This window comes from Aphelocoma coerulescens, chromosome 1, assembly GCF_041296385.1.
Source record: "Aphelocoma coerulescens isolate FSJ_1873_10779 chromosome 1, UR_Acoe_1.0, whole genome shotgun sequence".
Taxonomy (NCBI): domain Eukaryota; kingdom Metazoa; phylum Chordata; class Aves; order Passeriformes; family Corvidae; genus Aphelocoma; species Aphelocoma coerulescens.
In genome coordinates this window covers 29,042,164-29,068,045 of record NC_091013.1, presented here as the reverse complement: position 1 = coordinate 29,068,045, position 25,882 = coordinate 29,042,164, and the positions used below count along the sequence as shown (strand labels likewise).

General features: G+C 34.7%; 1 protein-coding gene across 1 annotated transcript in view; it reads left to right on the top strand.

Moving 5' to 3' along the window:
• The window catches only part of MRPS9 (mitochondrial ribosomal protein S9), a 34,206-nt gene extending 8,675 nt beyond the window's left edge, over window positions 1-25,531 (top strand). The window contains exons 3-11 of the mRNA XM_069005297.1: window positions 6,857-6,919; window positions 7,010-7,040; window positions 9,308-9,387; window positions 15,647-15,729; window positions 18,492-18,567; window positions 21,241-21,409; window positions 22,825-22,933; window positions 23,794-23,963; window positions 25,324-25,531. Coding sequence (XP_068861398.1) covers window positions 6,857-6,919; window positions 7,010-7,040; window positions 9,308-9,387; window positions 15,647-15,729; window positions 18,492-18,567; window positions 21,241-21,409; window positions 22,825-22,933; window positions 23,794-23,963; window positions 25,324-25,415 — 873 coding nt within the window. The 3' untranslated portion in view covers window positions 25,416-25,531. The remainder of the gene's footprint in view (window positions 1-6,856; window positions 6,920-7,009; window positions 7,041-9,307; window positions 9,388-15,646; window positions 15,730-18,491; window positions 18,568-21,240; window positions 21,410-22,824; window positions 22,934-23,793; window positions 23,964-25,323) is intronic.
• Window positions 25,532-25,882: the final 351 nt, after the last annotated feature.

Genomic DNA, 25,882 nt, shown 5'->3' with positions numbered 1-25,882 from the left:
CCTTCCTTCCTTGATAGGGCCTAAGGTGAAGGCTTCTAGAAAGCAAGACTGCAAGAAATGCAAAATGACCGTATTTACGTAGCGGTTTCTTCTTTGTAAATCCATAGCGCTACGGTCATTTGCACAACATTAACTAAACTCCACCATTAGTAAAAGCAGGTTCATTCTGGAAATCAGCTTTTACAAATGCAGTGCAGGTGACAAGTATGGGACTGCTTTGCAGACTGTTTCTGAAAAGATGGAGAAGTAGAGCCTGAAGAGTAGTGTTTTGTTTGGTGATACCCAGGATCTGCAGTACATGTTTGATTTCTTCATATTCCATCAGGTGTTGGGAAATAATTAGAGTGTGTAATAGTGTCTGCTATGCATAATTAAATTTCTGTTATAAAAATATAAAAGCTCCTTAAGCACTGGCAGGAGAATTACCAAGCTTTACATTTTGAACAGCAATAATTCTTTCTGATGAGTGCTTATATACCTCCATGTCTTCTGCTGTTAATCAGTCTTTGCAGTGTATTTCAAAAGTAGACATCCTAGGATTCTGTGCTTCACTGGAGTTTAGGTAGAGTTTCATAAAAGCTAAACCTTGTGAAGTTTTAAAACAGGAAAAATAAGTTGACTTACTTGCTAATCCTCGGATGTTGTGGAACCAGAATTGCCTCTTACTGATGCTTTTATTTAGGAATGAAAAGTTAAGCTGTGCATTACAACCGTATTTCTGGAGGAGAAAAAAAAATCCAGCAAATTGATATATAACTCTGCACAAGTCTACCAATTGCTTTTTAATTGGTATTATAGACCTTACTCTGAAGCTAGGATGTTTTATTCTCCTATGTGTGAATATGTGCTATGAAGTTTTTCTAATTGATTTGCTTTGCCCATTCCATTTGATGTATCATTTTTCACAATATTTCATAATTTGTGCTCATTTCTAATGAACAGAGTCGTTAGGACAGGCATGTCTAAGTACAACTGACAGCTAACATTAGGTGCCAGATGCAGTTTATAAAGCTATGTAGAACTGCAGAGAACAGTTTAAATAAATTAGCACCTGTACATTAGTCTCACTTGCTGGTAATTTATAAGCGAATCAGTAGAGATGACATTTAGGTAAGTCATTGATCAAGTTAACAGCTGCATACCCACTGCCCAGCTGGGATACCTAATTAATAGAGATTGCAGTCCTGACCTAGTGCTTTTCCCCGTTTGAGTCTGTAATCCTTTTATTTTGTGATTTAACTTTTAACTTGCAGTTGTAGTAAACAGCCCACAGTCATTTTCCACTGTCAGTTCTGTGATATTCCACTTTAAAGCCCAGAAATCTAAGTAAGATTAATACAAGAGGAGCATCTTAAGTTTCATGACCTATTTATATGCCGGTATTTTTATTATTCATTTTTATGCAGTCACTAAAAGCTCTCCCAGATACGAGCTCATCATAAAGTAATACTCTTTCCCCGTAAGAGTTAGTAAAACTCAAAAGCTAAAGGTCTGTGTTCATTTTTGCTTTTTGTCTGTCTTATGATCTAATAGATTGTTGTCAAGCAGATGGAATAATTTGAATATAAAATATATGCTTTACTAGTATGTATACTGTTGGAAAAGTACCAGTAAGATTGTTAACTGTGAAAAGGTTAAATGTTGAAAAACCTAATTCCTCATAAGGTTTCTTTCAAAAAATTAAGGCTTCTTTCATGAAAAACTGCTTGTATTCAGTTACTTTTAAAGGTGACTCGGCACATCTCATTTCTAAATAGTGTTCAAATTTTAGCAACACAGAGTATTAGAAATGAGGGAATATTGGCAAATGCGAAATGTCACAAATGTTATTCAGAACAAAATGTGTTTCTGAACTGCCTGTTGTCTGCAAGAAGAGTGTGTTGTCCAGCATTGTCCTTACAAGAAATAATAGATTTTGGATTTATTGGAATAGTTGAAGCTAGAATGCTTTTTTCAACTCTTCTTAATTTTTTTTCACAGTGGAAGCAAACTCTGCATCAGTATTTTTTTATTTCTGCATCAATCTGAGATGATGACTGCTGCATTTTTTTTTTACTCTTTCTAATACTGTTCCTCATTTTGAAAAAATGAAATGAAGATAGAAATAACAACTGTTTCTTTCAACAGATTTTTTTGGGGCTTTTTTTGCTCTGCAAGCTCATGACAGGACATTAATTTTCATTTTGAAAGTGATTACATAGTATAAATATAATGTAATATTAAAAGAAGGTGGGGTTTTTCATATAATGCCAGTGGATTGTTTTGCTTGTTTTGGTTTTTTTTTCAAGTGATAGAGTTAAAATGTTATGTCACTTTGAACTTGAAACTTCTTTCTGTGCAAGCTAGAATTCAGATTTAGATGAACAGTGATAGGGGTGGTTTCAATAAATTTTACTAGTTAGTTGTTAGAGGAGGGGTTTGTTTTGCAATATAAACTTAGTTGTGTCACTGATTTTTTGTGGGCTTTTTTGGTGTTTTTATTTTGTTCTTAACCTTTTCTGTCTTGTTAAATAAATAAAATTATTTCAGAGTTAACATTTTGTGCCCCATTTTTATTTCATTTATTCCTGGGTTTACCCCAGGTATTCTGGATTTTGTATGCTGAAAACTGTTAAAGAATACTGCTAGTGTGGTTAGCAGGAAAACAGCTGTTCCAGAAAACATCTCGGTCTGAGAGGTGATGAAGTACAGTGACTAAATGATGTGATTCAAGAGGCACAGTTTAAGAAGGGAAGTGGCTCTCATGTGATCAAGTTGAGGAGTAGAAGCTGAAACAGCTTTTGCTCAGGTGTTTCATTAAAATGTTATGGCATAAAGTGTCACTTCTCACTTCAGTGTTTTGATGATTAAAATTTCGTATATATTTAAAAAGGAATGAGCTGGATTCTTGAGCCCGCTGCCAAAAAGGGTGCTGCTGCAAAGGGTAGAGGTGGTGTTTGTTTGGTGTTTTTTAATTTTTTTTTCCTTTCTTCTTTCCTTTTCCATAAAATATCTTTCCTCAGTGGATGTTACTTAGATAACTGTTTTTGCACATGTTTTGCAAATGGGAATTAGTGGAATGTTTTGTGTTTGAGCTTCAATAAAAATGTGGAAAGACACTTGGGCAAGATCTATTTAAGACCTGAACTGTTGAAGTCTCCTATCCCAATATGACTCTGTCAACTCTAAGTATTGAATTCTTAGTTTCTCAAGACATTAGGAAATAAAACCAAAAGTAACTCTTACTGACCCAACTGAATTTGTTTGATTCAGACTTAGTCTCTGACATGTGAGCAAACAAAACTTCTTTGCTTGTAGGGAGATGGTAGGAAGGGAAGGAGGATCAGACGTCCGGATGTGCAACACCCACAGGGAAGAGGAAAGGGTGAGGGTGTGGCAGGTACTCTGAATTAGCACAACATAGCACATGCAGTGCTGGACAGATTATATAATTAATTGGTTTGCATGTTTGAAGGACTGCCAGATAGGTTTTTTGGATTTCTCTGGTTTTGGGTTTTTTTTTCTTAATAGGGATGGAAGGTTGTACTCATTATTCCAACTGGCTTGAATTCAAACTTAGAGCTGCAAGTGAAAGACATTTTGGTCCTGTGGGCAATGTATTGACTCTTCTGGTCCCTCAAAAAGTGATGATATAACAGGATTTCTTTTAGTTTGGTACAGGAAAGTTAAGTTTACCAACTGTGCAGTTTAAGAAATGTCAGATGTAAACTATCTCGTTACTGACGTGTTCATTATGATCTACTGTTTTTAAAGATGTGACTACTGGGTATTTTCTTTATCTCTGTGTGGATCAACAGGGAAATTTAAAAACAAAGAGTTTCAAATCCTTAAAAGACATGACTAAATTTTTTTTTAGCAACTCATAGCAGAAGCAGACTGTACCCATTCCACCTTTTTCAAGTAATTTATGTAATTATTTTTGGAAACACTGTTCTGTTATTAGGTACCAGGATTTTTAATTCTGATTCTGCTGAAAATAATTATGGATGTTTCATTTTTAGAAAGTTGTGGTTTGTTTCCAAAGACAATGGCAACAGTGTGATTTAACAAATAGAATGTGAAATAGCAGCCCAGAACCTGTGGAGTCTAGAGTGGGGTGCATGTATCTTATATAGCTGACATGATGACAGGGAGAAAGTAGTTCTTCATATTCAGCACAGCAGTTTCTTTAATCTGAAGTTCAAGTCCAAACAAGCACCACAAAAAGGGTATGGGCCAGGACCCTTGAGGTGAAAACCATTTCTGGAATGGGAAACTGCAGTTAAAACTAAAAGGTTTCTTGGGAACTTTACTGCTAGCATTTACACCTTGATTATAAAGTTTTAAGAGAGACATTCACCCGCTTTTTCTGTTCAGGAAAATGCAGAATGTGCAGTTAGTTCTCTATGGAATTTTAGTCTGAGACCTGGAGATTCCTGAAAGGAAACCTGTGTTCCATATCTGAAGACATTTTAAAAAGATTTGAAGAAAATAATTTCATGGTTATGTGCTTCAGCTGCAGTTTGGAGAGACTAATTCTGATGTAATTCCTCAGATTGATCCACCATCTTTTAATATTGCTAGTACAGGGTTTTTTTTAAATATTTCTTTTCTACAAAAATGAAACATTTGCATAGACAAAATCAGCTTCTGTAGATGAAGTTCCCAGGAGGCTGTCTGACTTGCTATGTAGTTGGTAAAAGTACAGCCTGAGGACCTTGCCGTGTAAAATTAAGAAGAAAGTTCTGTATAAAGTTGAACTGGAGTCTGTTGCATTCCAGGATAGTTCATCCTTAATTACATTTCCATAAAACGAGAGAAGTCAGGAAGACTATTTCTTTCCATTTTGTAACAACAAAAAGATAAGCTTATAAAATGAACCATTCTTATTTGGTTAGTTATTGTGTGGAGATCTGAGAGTAGATGTTAGGAATTCTTAATACAGGATGTGTTCGTGTTGTAGTGTGAAAGGCATGAGTGTACACTTAGCAATAAAATAAACTTTCCAAGAAGGTCTCAGATGGCAGCTACTTCTTTCATTGTAAATGTTAAATTGTTATATTTGGCATTTATTAAGGTGCCATAGTTACAGTAGCTGTTTTGGCTGAGATTCTGGAAATGCTTGTATAAAGATTATATCTTAAGTACATACACAGTAAGTCTCAGGATCCTGTAATAATTTCTTTTAATATATTATATAAGGTGTTGGTTTAACATCATTTGGCTCACAGCAGATTTCTCTCTTGTCATCATAATTAATCCCCATTTGTTCATAAATAGGTGTTCACCTACTGTGTGTATGCATAAAATGCCCATTGACTAACAAATGGGAATACAGTAGTCACTAAGAGAAACAAAATTACCATTTTATAAAATCAAGTTGAGCCTTTTGTTTGCTTCAGAATTGTGAAAATTTCTGTTCAGAATGCCAGTAGGGGATTAATGAAAGTAATAGGTTAGGTCTTTTTACACTTCATACATATTAAATCTGTTGAAGCACTGACAAACTGCTCCAAGTCTATGGAAAGAATTATCAGCGAGTAATAGTCCTAAGGTAGCCTAAATAACAAAGAACCATTCTTCTTGCGAGAAGATTGTAAACTCAGATTTTATTGTAATTTTACTTTTCTGTACTGTCTAATGGAAATATAAATGAGACCACTTCCAGAGGGGTTTATTTGGTTGGTCCATTTTACTGTACAAGCATAAGATTTCTGTCTGAAGCTCTACTACCCACTGTCTGAAGTTGGCTACCCTTGCCAGACTCCTACATCTGGGAGCTTTTGGTGGACAGCTTTTTCTGGGTTTTTTTTGTTGTTGTTGTTTTTTTTAACAAATGAAAATAAATAGCTCTGACAAATGTATGTTTTTGCATTATTAAATTATGGTTAATTACACTGCAAAGGGAGAGTAGGATGATGTGTAACAAATGTGTGTCATAGGGCTTAGCTTTGTAAGGTGCTTTGCCTTACATTTTGCCAGAATGATGTGGAATATTGGTACACAAACTTTGTTGGAGGCAGATGATGCTTGTTTAATACATCACATAAATATTGGTAAATATTGGTTAAGAAAAGGTAAAGTATGTACCTCATACTTAGTGAAAACAGTGATAAACAATGAGTGTGTAATGAATGTCATACATTCTTCTAAAGTATTTTAGCAAGCCTTTAGGTATCCAAGGGAAAAAAAAAAAAGTTGTCACTTGAGTCTTTCTTCTCTGAGCAGTTCGTTCAAGTTCAACAAAGATTTTAGTGATTCACAGTTGTTTCCAAATGCAATGATCAGTGAAATGCTTATTTAGGCTATGTAAAGTATCTATTACTGCCACAACAAACATGGGTTTTTAGACTTGAGGAAACTATGTCTGGAAATTGTAGGAAGTGAGATTCCAAATGTTTAAAATTTGGCTTTTTCCTGTTGCTTTAAATAAAATTTCTATGCTTGGTCTGTCAGTAGGCACTGTTAACAAGCACTGATATTTTCAGAAAGATAAATAGGTAAGTGTTGTGATTTCCTCTAGAAGTCACAGCACTTGAAATTTTACTGGAAAATCACTGTGTATAAAGGTGGTCTTTGCACTTGAGTAGTTCTGGTAAGTTGTGATAAATGCATTCTGTAAAAACTAAACCTGGCAGCAGAAAGTTCGCTCATTCTGATTCAGCAGAGTACAGCCTTCAGAATGAGTTTTTGCTTCTTCTGAGGATGCCAGAGGAAATCATCTGCTTTTCTTTGCAGCACATCACATATGTGGTATATTTTCTTACTGATTTGCTTGCTTACTGTACAAAAGTTCTGCTATTTTTTGTTTGTAAGAAACGTTTTGATGATACTTTTGTGGGAAAAAAAGTAACAAGATCTTTCTTCTTGTTTTCAGAGAGCTATTGCCTATCTCTTTCCTTCTGGCTTATTCGACAAACAAGCCAGACCTATGATGAAGGTAGGATTTCTTGTTACATTTCTGAATAACTGTAGCATGATATTTTGAGTAAGTTTTTCCTTTTGCTGATATTTGTTTATTTATTTACAGCATCCTACTGAAGTTTTTCCAGAGCAGAGAAGTAAGTGTTCTTAGATACTTACTTTATTATTTCTAAGTATTAGAATTGTTGCATATGGAGAATTTCTTATTTTTATGGATTGGCTCTTTTCTCTATGTTCCTAATGACTTCTAAGACATGAGCAGTAAAAGTCTATTCTGATACTTTGTGTTTTAGGATAAAAATTATGGGTCTATTCCGGAATACCACTGATCTTCTCAGAAATTGCGTTAACTGACTAAGATAAATGTTTTTCATTGTTTAAAAATAAGCAATAAGTAGAATGATGTGTAGAATCTCTTGAAGTCATGGGAAAACCTTTTGTTAAATTCAGTAGTTTTTTGTCAGAGCTGTCTGTCACCTCCATAAAATACTCATTAACACTATTTTAAACCAAAAGTTTTCTTTGTAACTTTGTTGCTCTAGACAATTAGAAATTTTAGAAATTACAGTTTTGAGTTTGTTGAAAGAATAGGCAGAGTAGAAACTCTCCTAATCAGCTCTTTGACTTGAAAAGTCCCAACTCTGTATGTACAGTCTGTCCATACTGTCTTTGGTTTTGCTCCTGAGACAAGTCCCAGTTGTCAGTGATATGCCAGTACATTGGTCAGTTCACTAAAATCAGCAATTTAATTTTACATAGGACATTTAAAAAATAATGTCAAAACCTGTTGTCCATTTTTGACTATCATTTGGTATGAACTAGTAGCGTGGGTGTGAAATTCTACATTCACTGAGTTGTCAAGTCCCAGATGAGCACTTCTGATTATCATTAAAATCTTGACATTTTCCTTCCTTTTTCTTGCTGCTGGAATGAATGATACTTGTTTTTTCAGGAACTTTGTGTCTTTTGGAAAGCTGTCTAAACTATCTGAAATTTTGAAATTTCAGCTTTCAAATGGTATCATGCCTTATTTTTTAACTTCCCTGTATTGTAAAGTAAAAAAGTAGAAACTGAAAGGTTAGGAGAGAGTTAATCATTAAGCAATTTTAAAATCCACAGGCTGTTTCATGGAAGAACTATGCTACTACTCTATATGCTTTCAGGACTAAAGAATTCTTTGAAATGCTAGCTATATCCTGAGGACTGTAAGAACAAATTAGTATAAATGTGTAGTTTTGTATTTACATCTAAAAATAACACTTTCAATAAGTATCTCTTAAGGCAGCTTTGTCCTGTCTATGTATTGCGTCTTTGATAACTTTGAAGTACAAAAACTTAAATTTATACTTTAGAATGTTCCCTGAACAGTAATTTCAACAAAATATGCTTTCACGGCTGCATACATGGAAAATCATGCAGTCCACTCATAGTATATGTGGGTAAAAGTCCCTTGTATTCTTTCTCTTCTGCTAAGTTTTGCAGTATATATAGTGCTTATCAGACAGGTTTTTGGAGTCTTATCTTTGCCTTTAGTTTATAGATAGCTTTAGTTGAACTTCACTGGATAAAATGGCTGGGACTTTCTCTACAGTTCAATTTGTAAAAAGCTCTCAGGTTTTTATTTTTGTAATTTTTCTTTATTTGGAAGAGATCTTTGTCATGTTGTAGAAGTTTGCTTGTTTTTTCTCCAAAGTTGAAATTTATTGTCCTTAAATAACATTTTGTAATGAATAAAATACACTGGATGTGCTGAATTAATATGTAACATTTGTTTTCTTGCTGAACTAATTATGTAAACTATAGGGTAGATCTTTGTATTTAAATATCCCAAATGTAATAACATGAACAAGTTCTAAAATCACCCAAGTTCAGAATACGGTTGTTGCCACAAAAGGCAATTGTACACATACTTAGTTTAGCTTAGATGTATTATGGTAAGAAAAACTTCTTTTTTGTAGCACTGTTTTCCAGACCTGCTAATCTTTCATCTTTCATTTTTCAATGTAGATTTCAGTTGTCTCTTACTTTTTTTGTCTCTTTTTGCTCTAAAATGTATGCTTTTATTTATAATACCACCTATACAGTCTTTTAAAGTTTAAGATGTACATGAAGGATTTCCTCATGTAAAATGATATTTACAACTATAATGTTAAATATTTGATTATAATTGCAGATGGAGATAAGCTTTTAAAAATATTGTCTAAATCATTAAGATTTCCAGGCAGATTGAATACCTGTGAAATGTCTTTAAATAGAATATTTAAATTTAATATTTAATTTTTAAATTTAATATTTAAAAAGACAATCAGTATTATGAAAGAGATTTATAACTGCAGTTAAATACAAGGGATTGGTTTTCTAGTGATTGTATATTGCTTGCTTGTCTAATCTTGCCTTCCCGTAGAAATCCAGTGGGGAGAAGATGGCCGACCATTTCACTTCCTCTTTTATACTGGCAAGCAGTCATATTATTCATTAATGCATGTAAGTATGTTACCTGTAATAAATAATGTCAGCTCCCAGTCAAGTGCATGTTATTCTAGAGGTGCCACTCAGGAGCTCCCGAGTTTAGTTATGTCTTCACAGTAGGCCATAATATCACCACTGAAGCTAAATGCAATGTATATTTTTGTGACACAATATTCATTATTGTGAGCATTTTTATGTCACATTTAAGAGGACACACTACATAATAGTTCTCCCTTTAATTTTTGGTTCATTTAACAGTTTTGGCTATAGACTGGTTTTGAATAGTCTGAACACTTTCTTGTAAGCTCTATCTAGTTGGTAGCAAAAGAGTAGTAGTGGAGAATGCACATCCAACAAAAATGGCTAGTTCTAGCAAAGTTCACTGTAGAATGAAAACTAGGGTTTTTTTCCTCTGTGAAGGGCAAAGCTATAGGAAATGTTATTTGTGCTGACATTTAGTGTGAAGAAAATTTGCATTTAAACTGCTTAATTGATTTTTCTAAGATGGTTTCATTCATGCAAACTTAAGGCTTTTCCTGATTAATATGGTTCCAGGAGTAAAGGATCTGCATCTTTTACCTTTATGAAAAAAGCTGTATCTAATAGAACATCACTAGACCCTGAGTCTTAACATGGATTATGAACAGACCTTTCATATCTGCCACCATCGGTGGCAAAAGCATTATCTTCATCTTTAGAAGAGTCTATGGAAATACATTCCTGTTTCTTACATGTACTTATAGAAGACAAAAGCATTAATAATGTATAATGTAATAATGCAGAAATATTTAATTGGATATTCGTGTCAGATTTTGTTTCCTCATTAGATAGTCTTAAGAAGTTAGTTTTGTGGTTAGTCAGTTGTCAGAAAAACAAACTTTATGGTCACAATTTCAGTGCACAGCTTTACTGAGTATAGTGTTTTTATTAGAATGATCTGATATTTATTTGTGTTCTGTGTACCCAAAGGACAAAATCCCCTCTTGTCAGGTACATTTATTTCTTTGGGAGAATAAAAAACACCCCCACTTTTTTTTTTTCTTTTTTTTTTTTTTCTTTTTTTCTTTTTTTTTTTTTTGTTGTTGTTGACCTTGGGCAAATGAGCTTCTTGCCCTGGCAGAAATGAAATGAATGATAAATGTAGAGAGTGTCTTTGCTGAGTAATGGAGCTGCAGCATAGGCTTTCCACAGAGGTTTTCTCCTGCACAGCCCGAGGCAGCCCGAGGACCCCTGCTGTTCATTTAAATAGGTATGTCAAATCTGCCTCGAAACGCCGCTGGTTTGATCTGTGGTAATATTTGTGAAGGTTCCATATGGACTTGAGCCCCCTGCAGTGCTAAGAAATAATGTACAACGCTTCATGGTGCAGACGCAAATTTTCTCTGAAAAGGGATGCAATGCTGCGTTTTAGCTGTCGGAGAGGATGATGGAGCTGACGCGCTAGGCCTGTCAACTTGTTACACGGATGGGTTGCACGCAGCAAGGCTGTGGAAAATCTGTGCCTTTTAACTTTTCTACTTAATCACGGTTGTAGCATTGCCTTTAGACTGTATGCTACATTAATTCTCTTCCTGCCTTCTGCCTTTCATCCCAAGTTTCACGGAAAAAAGTAAAGCATGCAGGTCTTGTAGAGGAGCCTTATCAAACAGCTGTCATCTGACAAGCCATTTGCATTTGTTTTGGCTGAAACAGAGCAACCCAAGGGCAAGATGTTTTGTTGCATTCCATCATAATGAAGAAATTACAAATTTTACAAGGAGCACAAGTTTATTTTTAGCTCTACCTAGCAGTTAGAGTATGCAAGCTTGCCTTGAAAATCTCTAAAAGTATAGTGCGCGTTTTGTTTCTGAGAGTGTGGCAACCACCTTCAAACAAATGGCCTTGACAAATGCATTTTTCGTTAGTATAGGATACTTGAGTGTTCAAGTGTTTCCGAATATTTTCATTAAATAGGCTTCTATAAATGTAAATACATTAAGTGAGATTTAACAGGGTTTTTTTAAGTCGGCCAAATAAAAGCCAAAATCTGCATGAAATTCCCAACATTGTTTTAACCACTTATTAAACTAATGTGTATTTAACAAAATGTATTCTTAAGTCTCAAAGCTAATTAATTTGTCCAGAAAAGAGTTGTATGTTAATACAGCCTAGTGTAAGTAATCAATCTCATTTGAGGATGTCTTTTAAATTGCTACATTAAATCTAATAAACCGGATAAACATATTTAGCTTAAACTTGTATGCCACTAATTGCTACATAGGCTCATGTGGAACTTGAATTTTATTATTGTTTAGTCATATAACTGGGCATAGCATTATTATTTAGTTAGTGCTAATAAATAGTATTATCCACTTACTGAAAAGAAACTATCTTTGAATGCATTATAATTGCCACTATACATGTTTGGCTTTCAATATGAAATGAACTATCATGTAAGATATTTGTTACATGCATTATTGTCTTTGTTCTGCTTGTTGAATAAAGTTTAGCTGTAGGGAAAAGGACAATTTATTTTTCTTCTGATACACAAAAGAATGTTTATTGCATGAAACACCGTTTCACAAATGCTTGATAGTACATTTGATCATCATTTAACTTAAAAGTTTTTTAGAATAATATCATTTTTGTAATGTGCAGAGCAAGACAAAATGGTATCTTCATACCATTGTGTATAGAAAAATAGTAATTTCATATAATCATGCTGCTTGTAATTTTTTAGAAACATCAGGGCTTGCTGATTGAGGTAAATGCTCTAACAATTGAGCATTTTAACTCTTAAAAATACTCCAAAACTTAAAACCCCTCAAAGTGTATGCTGACCTCAAAACAGACAAAACAAAGTAAAGTGCAAACTGAGGTAAAATGTGGGCTCTGCAGCATATTTTAACTATAATGTTAATAGAGTTTTTTTCCCCATAAAAATCTCTTTTAGGGTTTCATTTGCTGATTTCTTCCCTATTTTTTTAATGCAGAGTAAAATAATTTTTAATTATTTTAAGTGTCCTTGTAGAGATCTGAAATTTGATCTTTCTATTAGAAATGTAAGCATTTCAGTACATAGTCAATCTTGTAAAATCAGCTATTTTGATTGTGTAATAGCTGAGTTTACAAGACACACAGATGTGTACAGTCATGAATTGGACTATTGAATCCTCAAGTGATTAGTAAAATCTTCACCTGCCAGCTTTGAAAAAGCAAGTGTGTCTTCTGAAGCTTTCTTTAGCCGTTGGGGAGTGAAGATTTGTCAGATAAATTATTGGGCATTACATGTGATTCCTGAATTTGCAAAGGCTCATCCACACACTTTACTTCACACGTGAGTGGTTCTTTCAGTCTGTTGGCTTCATTTCTATACAGAGATTAGATACATGCATCAATTTTTTTTTTCTTTTTTGGTACTTCAGACCAAAATTTTTTAAGAGTTGCATGTCCACTTTCATTGCCAGAAATATGTAGGAAATTATACTTAACATTTTTCTTACACTTGGAATTACTTTAAATGCTACTTTTTACTGTTGTTTGACTTTATCTCCTGCGTAAAGGGTTCTTTGTCTGAATAGACATGATTGCTGTAATTTAACCAGAACAGTTTAGAGAGATCATTTAATTCTTAAAAGTGCACAGTCTTAGAACTTAAACGGGCTGTGGAGTGTTGGTGTTCTTTGGGAATACCTAGGGAGGGTCTCAAGGAAGATCTTCCTGTTGCAGCTGTTCTAAAGCTTTTTGTCATTGTAACTGACAATTAATTTCTGAGGCTAAAAAGTGGTGTATGGTAACCCATATCTTGTTTTATTTGCCTGTGTTTATCAATAGTTTCCAAATATGATGAAATCCTTAAGTCTTCTTTTAACTTGTGTCATGTTACCTGAAAATACTTCAGTTGCTGTTTAGAAGCAATTCTGACTGTAGTCAGTCTATGTTTACCTCCCTATGTCCTTTTTTAAGGACCTGTGATGTAACTGTGTTTTTGTTGAGCTCCTGTTCATGTATTTTTGCTGACCATACCAATACATAAATATGTATTCCAGAATGTATTGGAGAAGGATGGGTGTTTGTGAGGAGGCAGACAGGAGACTGCTTTTGCAAGTAGGATAGTGGTACCCTCTGCCTTTTGAAGGCAAGAGTTAAGCCAAGGGTAGCAGTAAGGTGAAAAATCTCCTTTCACATTTATAAGACTTAATAACCCAGTACCTCTTCTAGTCATCTGACACCAAAATATCATCTTTGTGCCTGATTTGACTTCTTCCAAATGCAGAAACTCATGGAGCTCATCAGAATCAATCTCTAAGACTGTTCCAGCTGAGCTCTCCGCAGCTTGCTGAGGGACAGCCACTGCCCTCCTTCCCCTTCTCTTCCCTCACTCTGCAGTCCCAAGCAGAAGCTTCCATACTCATTCTTTTCCATGTCTTAACTCCAGATGCCTAAAAATTGCTTCGTGCAGGTACACCTCATGCTCTCTAACCCCACCTATGTATGTGCTTTTAATGTATAGGCAAAAATTTTTGAAGCTTAATAGTCAGCTCTGGATGGAGTTGTTAAGGTTACGAGAGTTATGTGACATAAATCTTGCCCACAGTAGTGACGCCATATCTTGTTTTCTTAGAGGTGTAGAGTTATATTTGTGAGATTTGGAAATACGTGAAAATAGGATTTCTTCTCTTTTATGGGAATGTTTCCTGTGTTTGAGGATAAATAAACTTTTATTTCGTTGAAAGTTTTTCCTAGTTCCTGTCTGATACAATTATCTCAAAAAAATTAAGGATTTCTGAAAGGCTTACTACTATAACATATGAGTTCTCATGCTGTCTCAAAAGTCAATGATTTTGTATTTCAAGATTTTTAGCTGGAGTTGTTTAAAAAGTATTTTTTCCACTGTGCCATTAAAAATGTCATCAGTGACCTGCATCAGAAACTTCAGTGAATTGTCCCTATTTAAGTGCTTTGAGTGCAGCGGAGATAACAATCTGTTCTTTGTTCATATGTTTTAAGTACAAATATTTTTAGTGTGTGTGCAGGTGTATTTTATATTAGCGAAAAAATCAGCTTGAACAGTAGGTGTTTATAACTAAGCAAGGCGCTTCTATTTTGGGGTTATTTTTGGGCTGTTACAGAAATGTCACTGCATCCTGTTATAAATCCCAGGTTTATGTTAAGAACTAGTATTTCATTAGTTAATATCTGACAGTACAGAGCTGTCTCACATTTCTTCCTTTACTGTTTTTATGTAAGTAATACAAATAAAAAAACCCCAAACCATTGTTTCTTGTCTCCACTAATTCTTACACTTATTTTTCTCTAGTATTTGCTAAAACTCTTATTACTACAGTATAGGAAAGTGACTATAAGTTTTCTATTTCACTTGTAAATTAAAGTAAATTATTTGGCATTTAAGTACTTGGTTGTAGTACAACTGTCCTGTTGTTTCAATATAATTTATAATTATTTCTCCTAATACTCCTATTTAACTTTGCATTTGAATCACTGTTGTAATTCAGTGTTCAATATTATGTTTTAGAACAAGTAGTCTCCATAAGTTTCTGAACTGAAAAAAACCCCTAAAAATACTTGATTTAAAATATGTTTGTTCTGTAATATTTTTACTGTGACTTTTTTGAGTGTTTTCTCCTTTTTTTTTCTTTTTTCCTGAAGTACTAAATCACTGTCACACCATTGTTTGAAAATAATAACATAGCTAAGAATTTTGAGAAAACTATTGAAAAATACTGAAAATTTAGAGTAAGTGTATCTGTATGGTTAAAAGAACAGAAGTTCTGACTATGGTAAATGTGCAACTTTTTGTCCATGTAGATATGGCAGGGTAAGAAGTTCTGACTGATACAGGCCACCAGTAAATCTGACACTTCTACATGTACGAAAATCCTTACCAAATGAAATTAAATAAGTCTTAAACCTTGTCAGTATTTTGAGGAAGTCAAACCAAAATTTGAATGCAATTATTTTGAATGAAATTATTGTGCAGTGTGTTTTGGAGTTGCATTCATTATACAAATGTAGTTGTCTTTCTGTATACAGTTGATAACTTCTCTTTTTTTACAAACATATGTAAGAAGGCAAAAAACGTTGTTGGAGAATTCAAAATCAATTATTTTGAACTGCACATGAATTTTTTTTTTTGTTAGAGCTCTGCTTGTCTTCTGACCTCTGCATTTTAAGTGTTTGAAGAGTAAAACCACATAAGCCTTTGTTTTAAATAGCAAAATTTAAAGGTTAAATTAAAAAATCTATTTAAATACTTTTTCCATATACATTTAAGGAAACATATGAAAAATTTCTGAATGTTCAGAAGCACCAAGACCAACTGGTAGCTGAAGACCATCCTCTTCAGAAGGAAAAAAGGTAAGCTTCCAATTAGAATGAATATTGGTAGTAGTTTTCTTAATGTATTTTCATATCCTGTTTTGGCACTTCTGGTAGTTCCTCACCCCACCTGCTTTCTAGTACACAAATGTATTTTCAGACTTTTGCTCTATTCCTTGTGTAATATTTGTATGGTAATTTCAGGTTGAAAAGTCTTAGGAGGTATGTGTGGAGTGTGGAGTGCTCACTTCTCACTGCTAGAGTAGGGAAAGCCCACCTATTTCTCTTACTCTTTAATCTCTCTCTGCTCTTCTCAATATTCTTTGCTTTATAAAACTTCCGAAGTGTGATTTGTAAATAAACAGAAAATATCCAGAATTCTGTGTTTTCTGTATGAAACATATATATACTTACATATATGAATGGTTTATTATATATAAAAAACATATATTCTGTATGAGTTTTTCTAATTATGTCTTTTATTAAAGCATTTTGTAAAAAGGAGGTAAACTTTTTGTAAGAAAACAAGGGCTTTTAAAGTACCAACTACACTGTTTCTGATGAGAAAATCCTAAGACCTAAGGCTGGGCTATTTAATAGTCTTTAATTACAGTTCTTGAATATTTTAACATACCAATATTTAAGTTGAAGAGTATCAAAATACTTAATTTCACATTTTTTTTTCTAATGGCTTTGAACAGAAATCATCAAAACCTAGTAATTTTAGAAAAGCTCATTTGGCTGGAATTCTTGAGTTATCACCACTATTAGTAATTCAATTTAGTTTCTCTTTTTCCTGTTCAGCTTCTCTGGTATGCACAGCAAGCTCTTCAGCTAGTCAGCCACTGGACAGAAAAGGTCCATGTCAACCAGAAGCTATGGGAGATCTACAGTTGTTGGTTTCTTAGTGCATACAGTCAGAATATGCTTTTCAGTGTTGTTTGTTCCTCTTGGACTACTCTTGATTTTTTTATTTTGAGATTTCTTGCAAGGATTTTATATTAGAACATTAAATTAAGCAAGCGTTTAGAAGAAATGGATACAGCTAGGAGGGTTTGGTTTTGGCATTTACTGCTTTTCTGTATAGTTACTTTTTTCACAGTCCCAAGTTGTTTTTGTCTTTGTTCTTGCTCTGTATTTTCTAGCCAGATTTATGTGTTGCTCCAGGAGCACATCGTGTTGGTTTGTCACTTCTTCATTTCAGCCATTTGTTATTTATGTTAGGAAGAGAAAGGATTAATTTGCTGAGATTATTTCAATTTCTTAAATAACAGAAGTTCATGTTTCTTCATGATATAAATAGCATCCTGTGACCCACAGAATGTTTTATTACAGATTCATGTTAGTTTCTGAGCAGACAAGAGAACAAATGAATTTAGTTTCTTGATGTATGCTACTGAAAAATAACCTGACTCCTTCCAGAGCTCAGCCAGTGGATTTACTGATGTGAAAAACGACCTAAAGCTAGTCAGAGATGAAAGGTTTTTTTCCGTGTTAGGTTTGTAAAGCTCAGAGAATTTAAAGGATTTTTGAGACTTACTTTCAACACTGGATATGGTACTTCCTCTGAGATTAGTCTGGATAGGATAATTTCTCTCCTAAGTGTAAGTAGAGGGTTGATAGGAAGGACTGTTGTTTTGGTGTGAGGGGCATGGGGTTTGTTGGGGTTTGGTTTGGTTTGGGTTTTTTTTTCCCAGAAAATAATCTATTGTGAACACATTCTGTAATATTAACTGTAGGGTTAGGACATGCTCTGAACTACTTCAAGTTTATAGGTTTTCACATGTAAGAAATTTTATCCAGTTTCATTAGAAGTAGCAAGTAACAGTGTTTAAATGTAAGTATCTACTTCAGTCTGTCAGGATTGGAATCTTTTTAAAATCATTGTTAAAATCTGTATGGTTTCTAAATAATAGTTTCTCATGTCCTGGCTCAGAAAAGCACTAAAATACATGCTTGAGAAGTAGTACTCCTTAAAAACACCTTCAGGAGTGTTTTGCTGAATCACAGCTTCCTTAATGCTGCTGAAAACACCGTTTCTAAAAAACCTGAGGAGTTAAAAAGCTAGTTATATCTTTGCCTTAAAATTACCTGATAATGTTGGTATTTATATTTATGGTGACGTTCTGTTTAGTTGGTCATTTCATATCATATATTTTTCAAATATTTATTTCAAGCATTGTTTTTTCTTTGTGTTAGCATTCCTGTACAAGGCTGTTTTCTTAGAAATTTCGGCTTTTGCTATCATCAGAGCAGTTTCTGTGCTGAGCAGCTCAAGATTACACAGTAGATAGAGTACAGGGTGTCACTGCCACATTAGTACTTTGACTATGCGTACTGCTAGTGCAGTTCTTTATATTGATCAGAAAAGTAAAGACCAGAGGCAAAATAATTTGATTTTAACATTCTGCCTTTGATTTTGCTCTTTGCTTCTAGTAAACCAAATTTTTCCTGGCAGCAGGCTTTTAAAAGTAAGTCCTTAGTTGGAGGGAAGATCACTTCCTATTACAGTATTACTCTAATTCAATCTCAGACTTCAATAATATGAATAATGCATAACTGATACTCATAATGCTCATGTGGTTAATTCAGTACATGAAGTTACCATACCTTTCAAAAGGCAGATCTTTTAAAATAAATCAACATAGGCCTTTGCATGTTTACTATAGGAATGTGATCTGCATTCATTTGTAATGGAAAATGTATTTCTGAACGAAGACTGACTGTATGTGTGGTCTTTTGTGATGTAACTCTAATTGCATGGTTAATTAAAGGAAGAATATATGTGATATTTTAAACAGAAACCTGGCTGGCAGCAGATGGCTGACTAAGATTGAATTGGAAGAAATGTTGTTAGAAAAACTGTCAGATGATGATGTAAGTAATTAATCTTTCGAATCTTAAGGAGGCTTGTGTCTTAAAAATATGGACTCTGGGTGCGTTTTTGGATACTGTAAAGGTACTATGCAGGAGCAAGTGCTCTTCAAAAGAGTTTTCTATCTTCTGATGAAGTCTGTATATGTTCACAGCACTGTCACATTCATGTTGTTTTGAAGTGACTTGTGTTGATATTTTTTATCTAGCACAATACAGAACTCTTAAGAACTTTCCATTGTTATTAACATAATTTAGTTTTTCTCCTGATAACATTGCGAGACCTAGAGCACTTGTTCCTTGTTATCTAATTATGTGGTCAGGAATGGGGTGTAATAACAATTTATTTTAGAAAGAAATAGTCATTTTTTGTAGTTACAGATGAAAAATGGACAGGGGTAGAACCTCTGTTACTAATTGTAGAGAAGGGGTAAATATTCAAGATGGGGAAACCCTATGGATTTGTACAATAGTAAACCTGCACAGAGTTATTGAATCCTTAGGATGACGTGGTAATGATAGAAAAATCACAGAAGGCTTATTAGAAATAAGGAGTCCTTTTTCTTAGTGATTGGCTACAGGATCAAATATCAGAAACAAGACACAAAGCTGTATAGATCTGTGGTTTGATACAGATACCTCCTGTTATGTTCTCCTTGTTATGAATATGGTGGGAGAGGGGAGGGTGTTGCAGTTTCCCCGGTGTCTGCAAACTGTATCACTCTGTAGGTTTGGAGTTGTCCTTTATACCTGTCTCTGGGGATAAGACTATTCATCCTAATAGTCATACACTTCTTTCTCACTCAGAGCTTTTCCCTACAGTCCTCTGAAGAGCATTAGATTTTGTAAGAGCAGGTTCAGTCTATGTGGCCAGCTTTTGGAAGCTTGAATATGACAGTACCAGAGAATGTAACTCTATTTGTCTGAACATACCAAGTGTTTTTTCACATAGAAGCAGTGTTCTTCAATCTTGTCTGTCCTGTGGACAACAGCTTTGCAAAAATAGCATGCAGCAGCAAACATGCCCTTTACTCACTTGTCATGTGGAACAGTAGCATGTGATGGCTTCCTTGTCTGTGGGAGATGTGGAAAGGTCTCGAGCAGATTGTGGTCCATTAGCAAAAGTTAGAAGTAGTTGTTGTAAATTCTCCATCCTGGTAATGTCCAGAAGACTTTATCTTGTTTGCAGTAGAAGCCATTATGACTTCAGTGCTTTCAGTAGCACCTGCATTTGGAATGGCAATTTTTCCTCGCCAAGTGCCAGGTCTACTTGTACAACCAGTTTGGTGTTCTTCACTGTTTGGTTTTAGTACATTCTACATCTGTAAAAGTACATTACAATAAACTTAAAAAAACCCCAACGAACCAAAAACCAACACCAAACCCTTGTACGTACTGGCCTCTCCCATGTAAGACCACAAAGCCTCAGCCTATAGTAAAGAACATTGTTTAAATATATTTGAAATGTCTCGGTATAAGCTGCCAGTCTTACCTTCTCAGACCCTTACCTTTTGCCACTGCAACAAAATTTTCAATGGTGTTTACATTATTAAACAAAATCAGAGCTATTGGGTTTTTTTTCTTTTGCCACTCTCCAAGTGAAAATTTTGGAAGCTTTCTACTTCTATCATCTCTATTTCTACATTTTTGTATTTTCATATTTCTGATCTTCAAAGGCTTTACCACATGTCTGTGTCATATTGTTAGGTAGAAGTAGTTTTCAAGTGATGTCGGAGTTCAGGGACTATCATTAAGTTACAAGAAAAGTAGTAATTTTGTGCTAGAGAAGACTCTGGTAACAGAGAGAAGAACAAATACTTTCAATAACTGCTTGTAAGTAAAAAAACCTTCAAAAATCAGGTTATGATATCTATATGAAAAATCCGTTTTTGATGGTATGATACCTTTATATCTGGTGACAGCTGTCTGGGGCTCCTGGCAGTTAACACTTCGTAACAGGACATCCCAGCTTTTGGCACAAATGGGTTAACACAGTGGTGTGCACTCTTTAATCACATGTTGAAGAACTTTGGAGGGAGATATAAGGGTGAAGGAGAACCACACACTAGCGAAGGATAATTTATTTCAAGAGGTTGCCCTTTAAGTCAAGTATCTCTTGAATTTTTAAATGCCTTGATTGTTCAGTTTTAAAGGAAATCATAAACATTAAAGTAACTCAGCTTGAACAGCCAAAGATAGATAAGCATTTTCTGTATATGTTATGAAATATAATCATTTATGAGATTCAGTTCAGTGAAATAAAATTATTTCCAAATGAGTGAATATGCTGACTTACTGAAAATCAGGTGAAAATCTTTTCCTATTTTGATAAAACAGTAATAAAATAATTAAGACAGCCCCCCTTCCCCCCCAATGTTTTCTTTTTAAAAGTGAGATGAACTTCATTCTAATACAATAATCCTTTATTAAAAAGGAGTTGGTTATGCTTTGAAGTAAAGTTTCACTGTTTTGCGAAGAAAGAACTATGTGTCTTTAGTCACACAGAAAATGATGCAACTTCATGCTGTTCTTAAATCAGCATGTAGGTGCAAAAGTGTCATCTTGTCAGAAATCATCAATAAAAGTGAAGTAGGAAAGATCCATTAAATAAAAATAGAAAGTTTTCGCAAATGCAATTACACTTGTATCCTTTAATGAAGTCTTGTTGTCTTACAGTATTCGAGATTTATTCAACTCTTACAAAAATTGGTAGCATTGCCTTGTGCTGACATCGAGGAGAATTATATACAGAAGTTTTCCAAAGAGGTTCCTGTGCAGTTGCAGAAGGTGGTGATTGAGCCCTTGCAGTATGATGAGCAGGGAGTGGCCTTCAGCACTGGGGAAGGTAATAATTTCAAGTTGATTGGTAATTTTTTTCCTCTTTGCACTGCTTTCTTTACAGTACGTACAACACTGCTGAAAGTGTCACTGCTTCATTTTATATGTTCATATATGTATGCTGCATGTGTAGCTGTTAGTGATGTTATAGAGCACCACGTTAAGACATGGTCTGGTGAGAAAGTACAAGCTTTTGGCCCAGACTCTTTATCAGCTGTTTTTGTATGTATTTCTATACAGTGGTACCTCTGTAGAGAGGACCCCATTGTGTTACAGGTTGTAGAATACGAAAGGACTTTCATTTTTGGCCAGAGCTGATTGCTGAACATAAAGAGTGGAGGACTGTAGGAGCACAAACATGTATGAAGAATTCCATGGATATAACAGTGTTGTTGCTTAGTATAAAAATGGCATGCTTTGGCTACTGAGTAACCTTTATCATGACTTTTGTAGGCAGTCCAGCAAAGGGGAACTTGGAAGATGCAAAGAATAAATAGCAAGGCATTTGGATATTTACAAACAGCCTAGGAAAATGTGAAGAGGAAATTCCTAAATATTATGGGACAGAGGTGGATAATGGGATATTGATCATTCATACTGAGATGGAGGGAATGTTAGAGAAAAGCCATGAAGGTCTCTGTATCTTCTAAACACAGGCTGTTACATTTTCATTGGAGGGACACAGTGGAAAAACAATATGATACAGGATATGAGTGATTGCATAGAAAAAATAATTTGGCAACAACATGTATAGGAAAGACTGATGACTTTCTGGACAAAGTATGTGTGCACACTCACTTTATGCTGTACATTTAAGAGGAATCTTAGAGATGATGGGTATTATGTAGCAGGCAGCAGATGGCAATAAGAGCAAAGGTCACAGAGAATTTGAGGGGCAAAATGGCTAGAGAGCTCTGCCTTACCTGGGTTGTCTTCAAGATTACATGACAACAAAGATGTGAGAGCACCAAACCGTGATTTAATTTGCACTGGTTTTCAGTAGTATCTTCAGAACAGTAGTTAATGAAGTTTGATGAGCATGCAACCCGTGTGATTTAAGAAAAGCCACCAAGTTTAATAAGTTCAAAACCAGTCTTGTTTGTGCCCCATCACCCCCAAAATGAAGAAGAATGTCTTATTTGTTTCATAATTCCTTTATCAGAATGATTGCTTCCTTTGTGCTGAAGGAGATTGGTCGCCCAACCCACATTTCTCCCCCACTTAATAGACATTGATGAAAATATATTGAAAGATAGTTGTTCTTTGTTTGCTATTTTTTTTTTTTGTTACCTCAGTCTGTAAAAAACTGTAAAAAACAGCTGGTACTTTATGAATGTGTTGAAATTTGTTTAACTACTTGGGCACTTGGAAGATCTGTAGAGTATTGAAGCCTCATAAAAGATTTGGTTTAATTCCTTTAAGGTAAAAGAAAAACTGCAAGAGCTACTGCAGTAGTTTATGACAACGGGACTGGAAAAATTACAGTGAATGGAACAGACATTTTACATTACTTCCCAGTGCTGCAGGACAGGTGAGAGCACTATGAAATGCTGTATTTTTACTGTACTTAAATTATTCCAGCAAAAGTAATGCCATGCAATCATATGTTGGTGCTGTGTTCCACACTGTTGATTCTGTGTTCTGGTCCCTGTATAACTATCTGTTTTATAAAAACATGTCTTGCATTTCCTCCTAATTTTCAGGAGTTTACTGATAGGCAAGCCTTGCTCTGTGCTCCTTGCCTCACCTTTTCTGAAGGGATGCAAAAGCCAAGAGCACAGACTGTTTGAATAGTTCAGATTTTAGTCCGCTTAGAAAGGACTTGAAATTTATTTTAAAAATAAATAATAAATATTATCTTTAAGTGTTTCCCAAGAGATTTGCAAATTGCATGCATGTGTATTTACTCTCTGGCATTCAGTAACGTAGTGGAAGCAAACAAGGTGAGGCACTTCATGTAAAGCTTCAGATTTTGGAGGATATGCACAGTCTGGTATAGAGAAGACTTCTCGTAAGGCTGACATGAAGTTTGTATTCCTAATGTGATTTTTATTTTTATTTTATATTGTGATTTTTAAGCTCAAGAATAGAGGGAGAGGTTGCTCAGTTTCAGTATCCAGAGCTGATGGATCTTGGCATCTGTAGTAAAGAAGTAGTGGAATAAAAGTAGTTGTAAAACTGAACTTAAAGTATTTACCGCTGGCAGTTGGAATATGCTCCTAGCTGCTAATTTCCTATTGATTTGAATGAGATATGAACGCCTTTCTGGATCTCTGCCCAAAAGTTAACTATGTTTTTGTATATACAATGATAAGAAATGTGCATTGCATGGAACTTTATGCACAGGAATCTTTTTAATTTTTTTTTCTTTTTTTTTTTTCCCCCCCTTAGGGAGCAGTTGTTGTTCCCTTTCCAGTTTCTTGGCAGAATTGGAAAACATGACATGGTTTGCACAGTCTCTGGTGGAGGAAGATCTGCACAGGCTGGAGCAATACGTTTAGCCTCTGCAAAAGCCTTAAGGAGTTTTGTGACAGAAAAGGAGGTGGAATTCATGAGGCAAGGTAGGAATTGAAATTATTTCAGTGTTTCTTAATGTGTTTCTGGTAATTAACAGAATTAATACAAGGATCATTAAGGATCAGATTTGAGTAAATAATCCCAGTGAAACCTTGTATATTGTATGAAGGGGATCTGCATTTATTTATAGATTGTTTTTACTTGTTTCCTAGCATCCTTTGTGTACATTTTGGATGACTTCTCAAGCATTTTTCCATCTGTTCATGACCTCTTTTAGGTCTATTAACCAGCTTATATTGCCTCAACATAGAATCACAAAACATGAATGTGTTATTCCCTACTAAATAAATCTGGATCAGACATTAGTGAGCTGTAAGGTACTGAGATTGTGGTTTGTTTTACTCGGCTGGTCGCATCTTGGTCACGTTTTAAAAAGTTTTCTTCTCGAACACAGATGCTGGAGGGTTGGCTTTGAAGAGAGAGTAATGAGCATAAGTGCACTCCATGCAACTAGCCAAACTGAGGGAGCTGCTTTCCTCTCTTGCATTATTTAGTGTTTACAAGTTACTTAGGATAAGATAGAATTTATTTAGATAACTGCAGGATTTGATGCTTCTCAGTGATGAGATGCCCCTACTGTTTCAGCAAATGCAGAGTTATGAATGGTGAGCTTTTAACCAACTGTGCTCTTTCTGGACTAGCAGCAAGCATACCTGCCTGTATTAAGAGGCAGAACAGCTGTAATTTTTTTCACTCTACTGCCAGCCATGAAACCAAAGCTGTCTTCGTGCTTTGCAACAATTTTCTTTGACTACCTTTTCAGCATTGGCAAGTATGACTTGCTAGGAAAACCTTTGTAAATAGACATTGTAATGAGTTTGATACCTGTCCTGAGATCAGCATAATTCTGAACATGTTTGGGGCATTGCTAAATATACTTTTAAGTATATTTATATATAAATATACCACAAAGCAGTGGTTTCCAGAGTGGGAAATGTGCAACTGATCCATTGGGATTCAGTAAAAATGTGCTATATATAATTTATAAATGAATAAATACATATATTTGGGAGTACATGCTCAAAAATACTGTTAGGACTGCATGATCAAAAAAGTTTGGATACCACTGCTCTAAGGGCTAAAGCAATATGGATAGATAAAAAACAATGTGTGGTTTTTTTTAGTGGTTTGTAAAGGAAAATATGAATGAAGTTCAGTTGCTAAAGAGAAGTTAAAATGTTAGAGGATCTGATGACACTCCTTTCAGTGTTTTGTGGTTCTGAACCTTTAGCCCTCCAGATGTTACAAATCCAATTGTTAGTGAAAGTTACTGGCTCAGAGATAGTATACCTGTAATACTAACTAGTAGCAGTAAATAAATGGGTGCTTTTCTGTGTTTTGTAGCTGGATTACTAACAGTTGACCCACGTGTGAAGGAACGAAAAAAGCCTGGTCAAGAGGGACCCAGACGGAAATTCACCTGGAAAAAGCGATAAGTCCTTGAGCGTTTAAAGAATGACAAAGTGCTACTAAAATTTCAAAGCATACTGATTTATGATTTAAAACTGTTGTATGAATATATTTAGTAATAAAGACTTTTTTTTTCCCTTTATACTTATTATGTCTTCTGTTTAAAAAGTAACAAACAACTCAAAAAAATTGTGGAAAATCATGGTACAATTTGATAGAATGCTAAATCTAAAATAGTTGCCCCAGTTCCAGCTTCGCATCTTAGCTCTAGTGAAATCACTAATGATTTATGAAAGTCTTGGTAGATTATAACTTCTGAAAATCAGTCTATTTGTTTAATGATTTGGCAATTTAAATGCTGAAATTAGGCAGCTCCTAACCAGATATTTGGACATCTTCAATGTGCCTCCCTTTCTGCCTCACAGGTATCTGAGGATAAGCAACAACTTCCTACCTAAACTGTGGTGGAGTTGAGAAGCCAGTGAGAATAGTA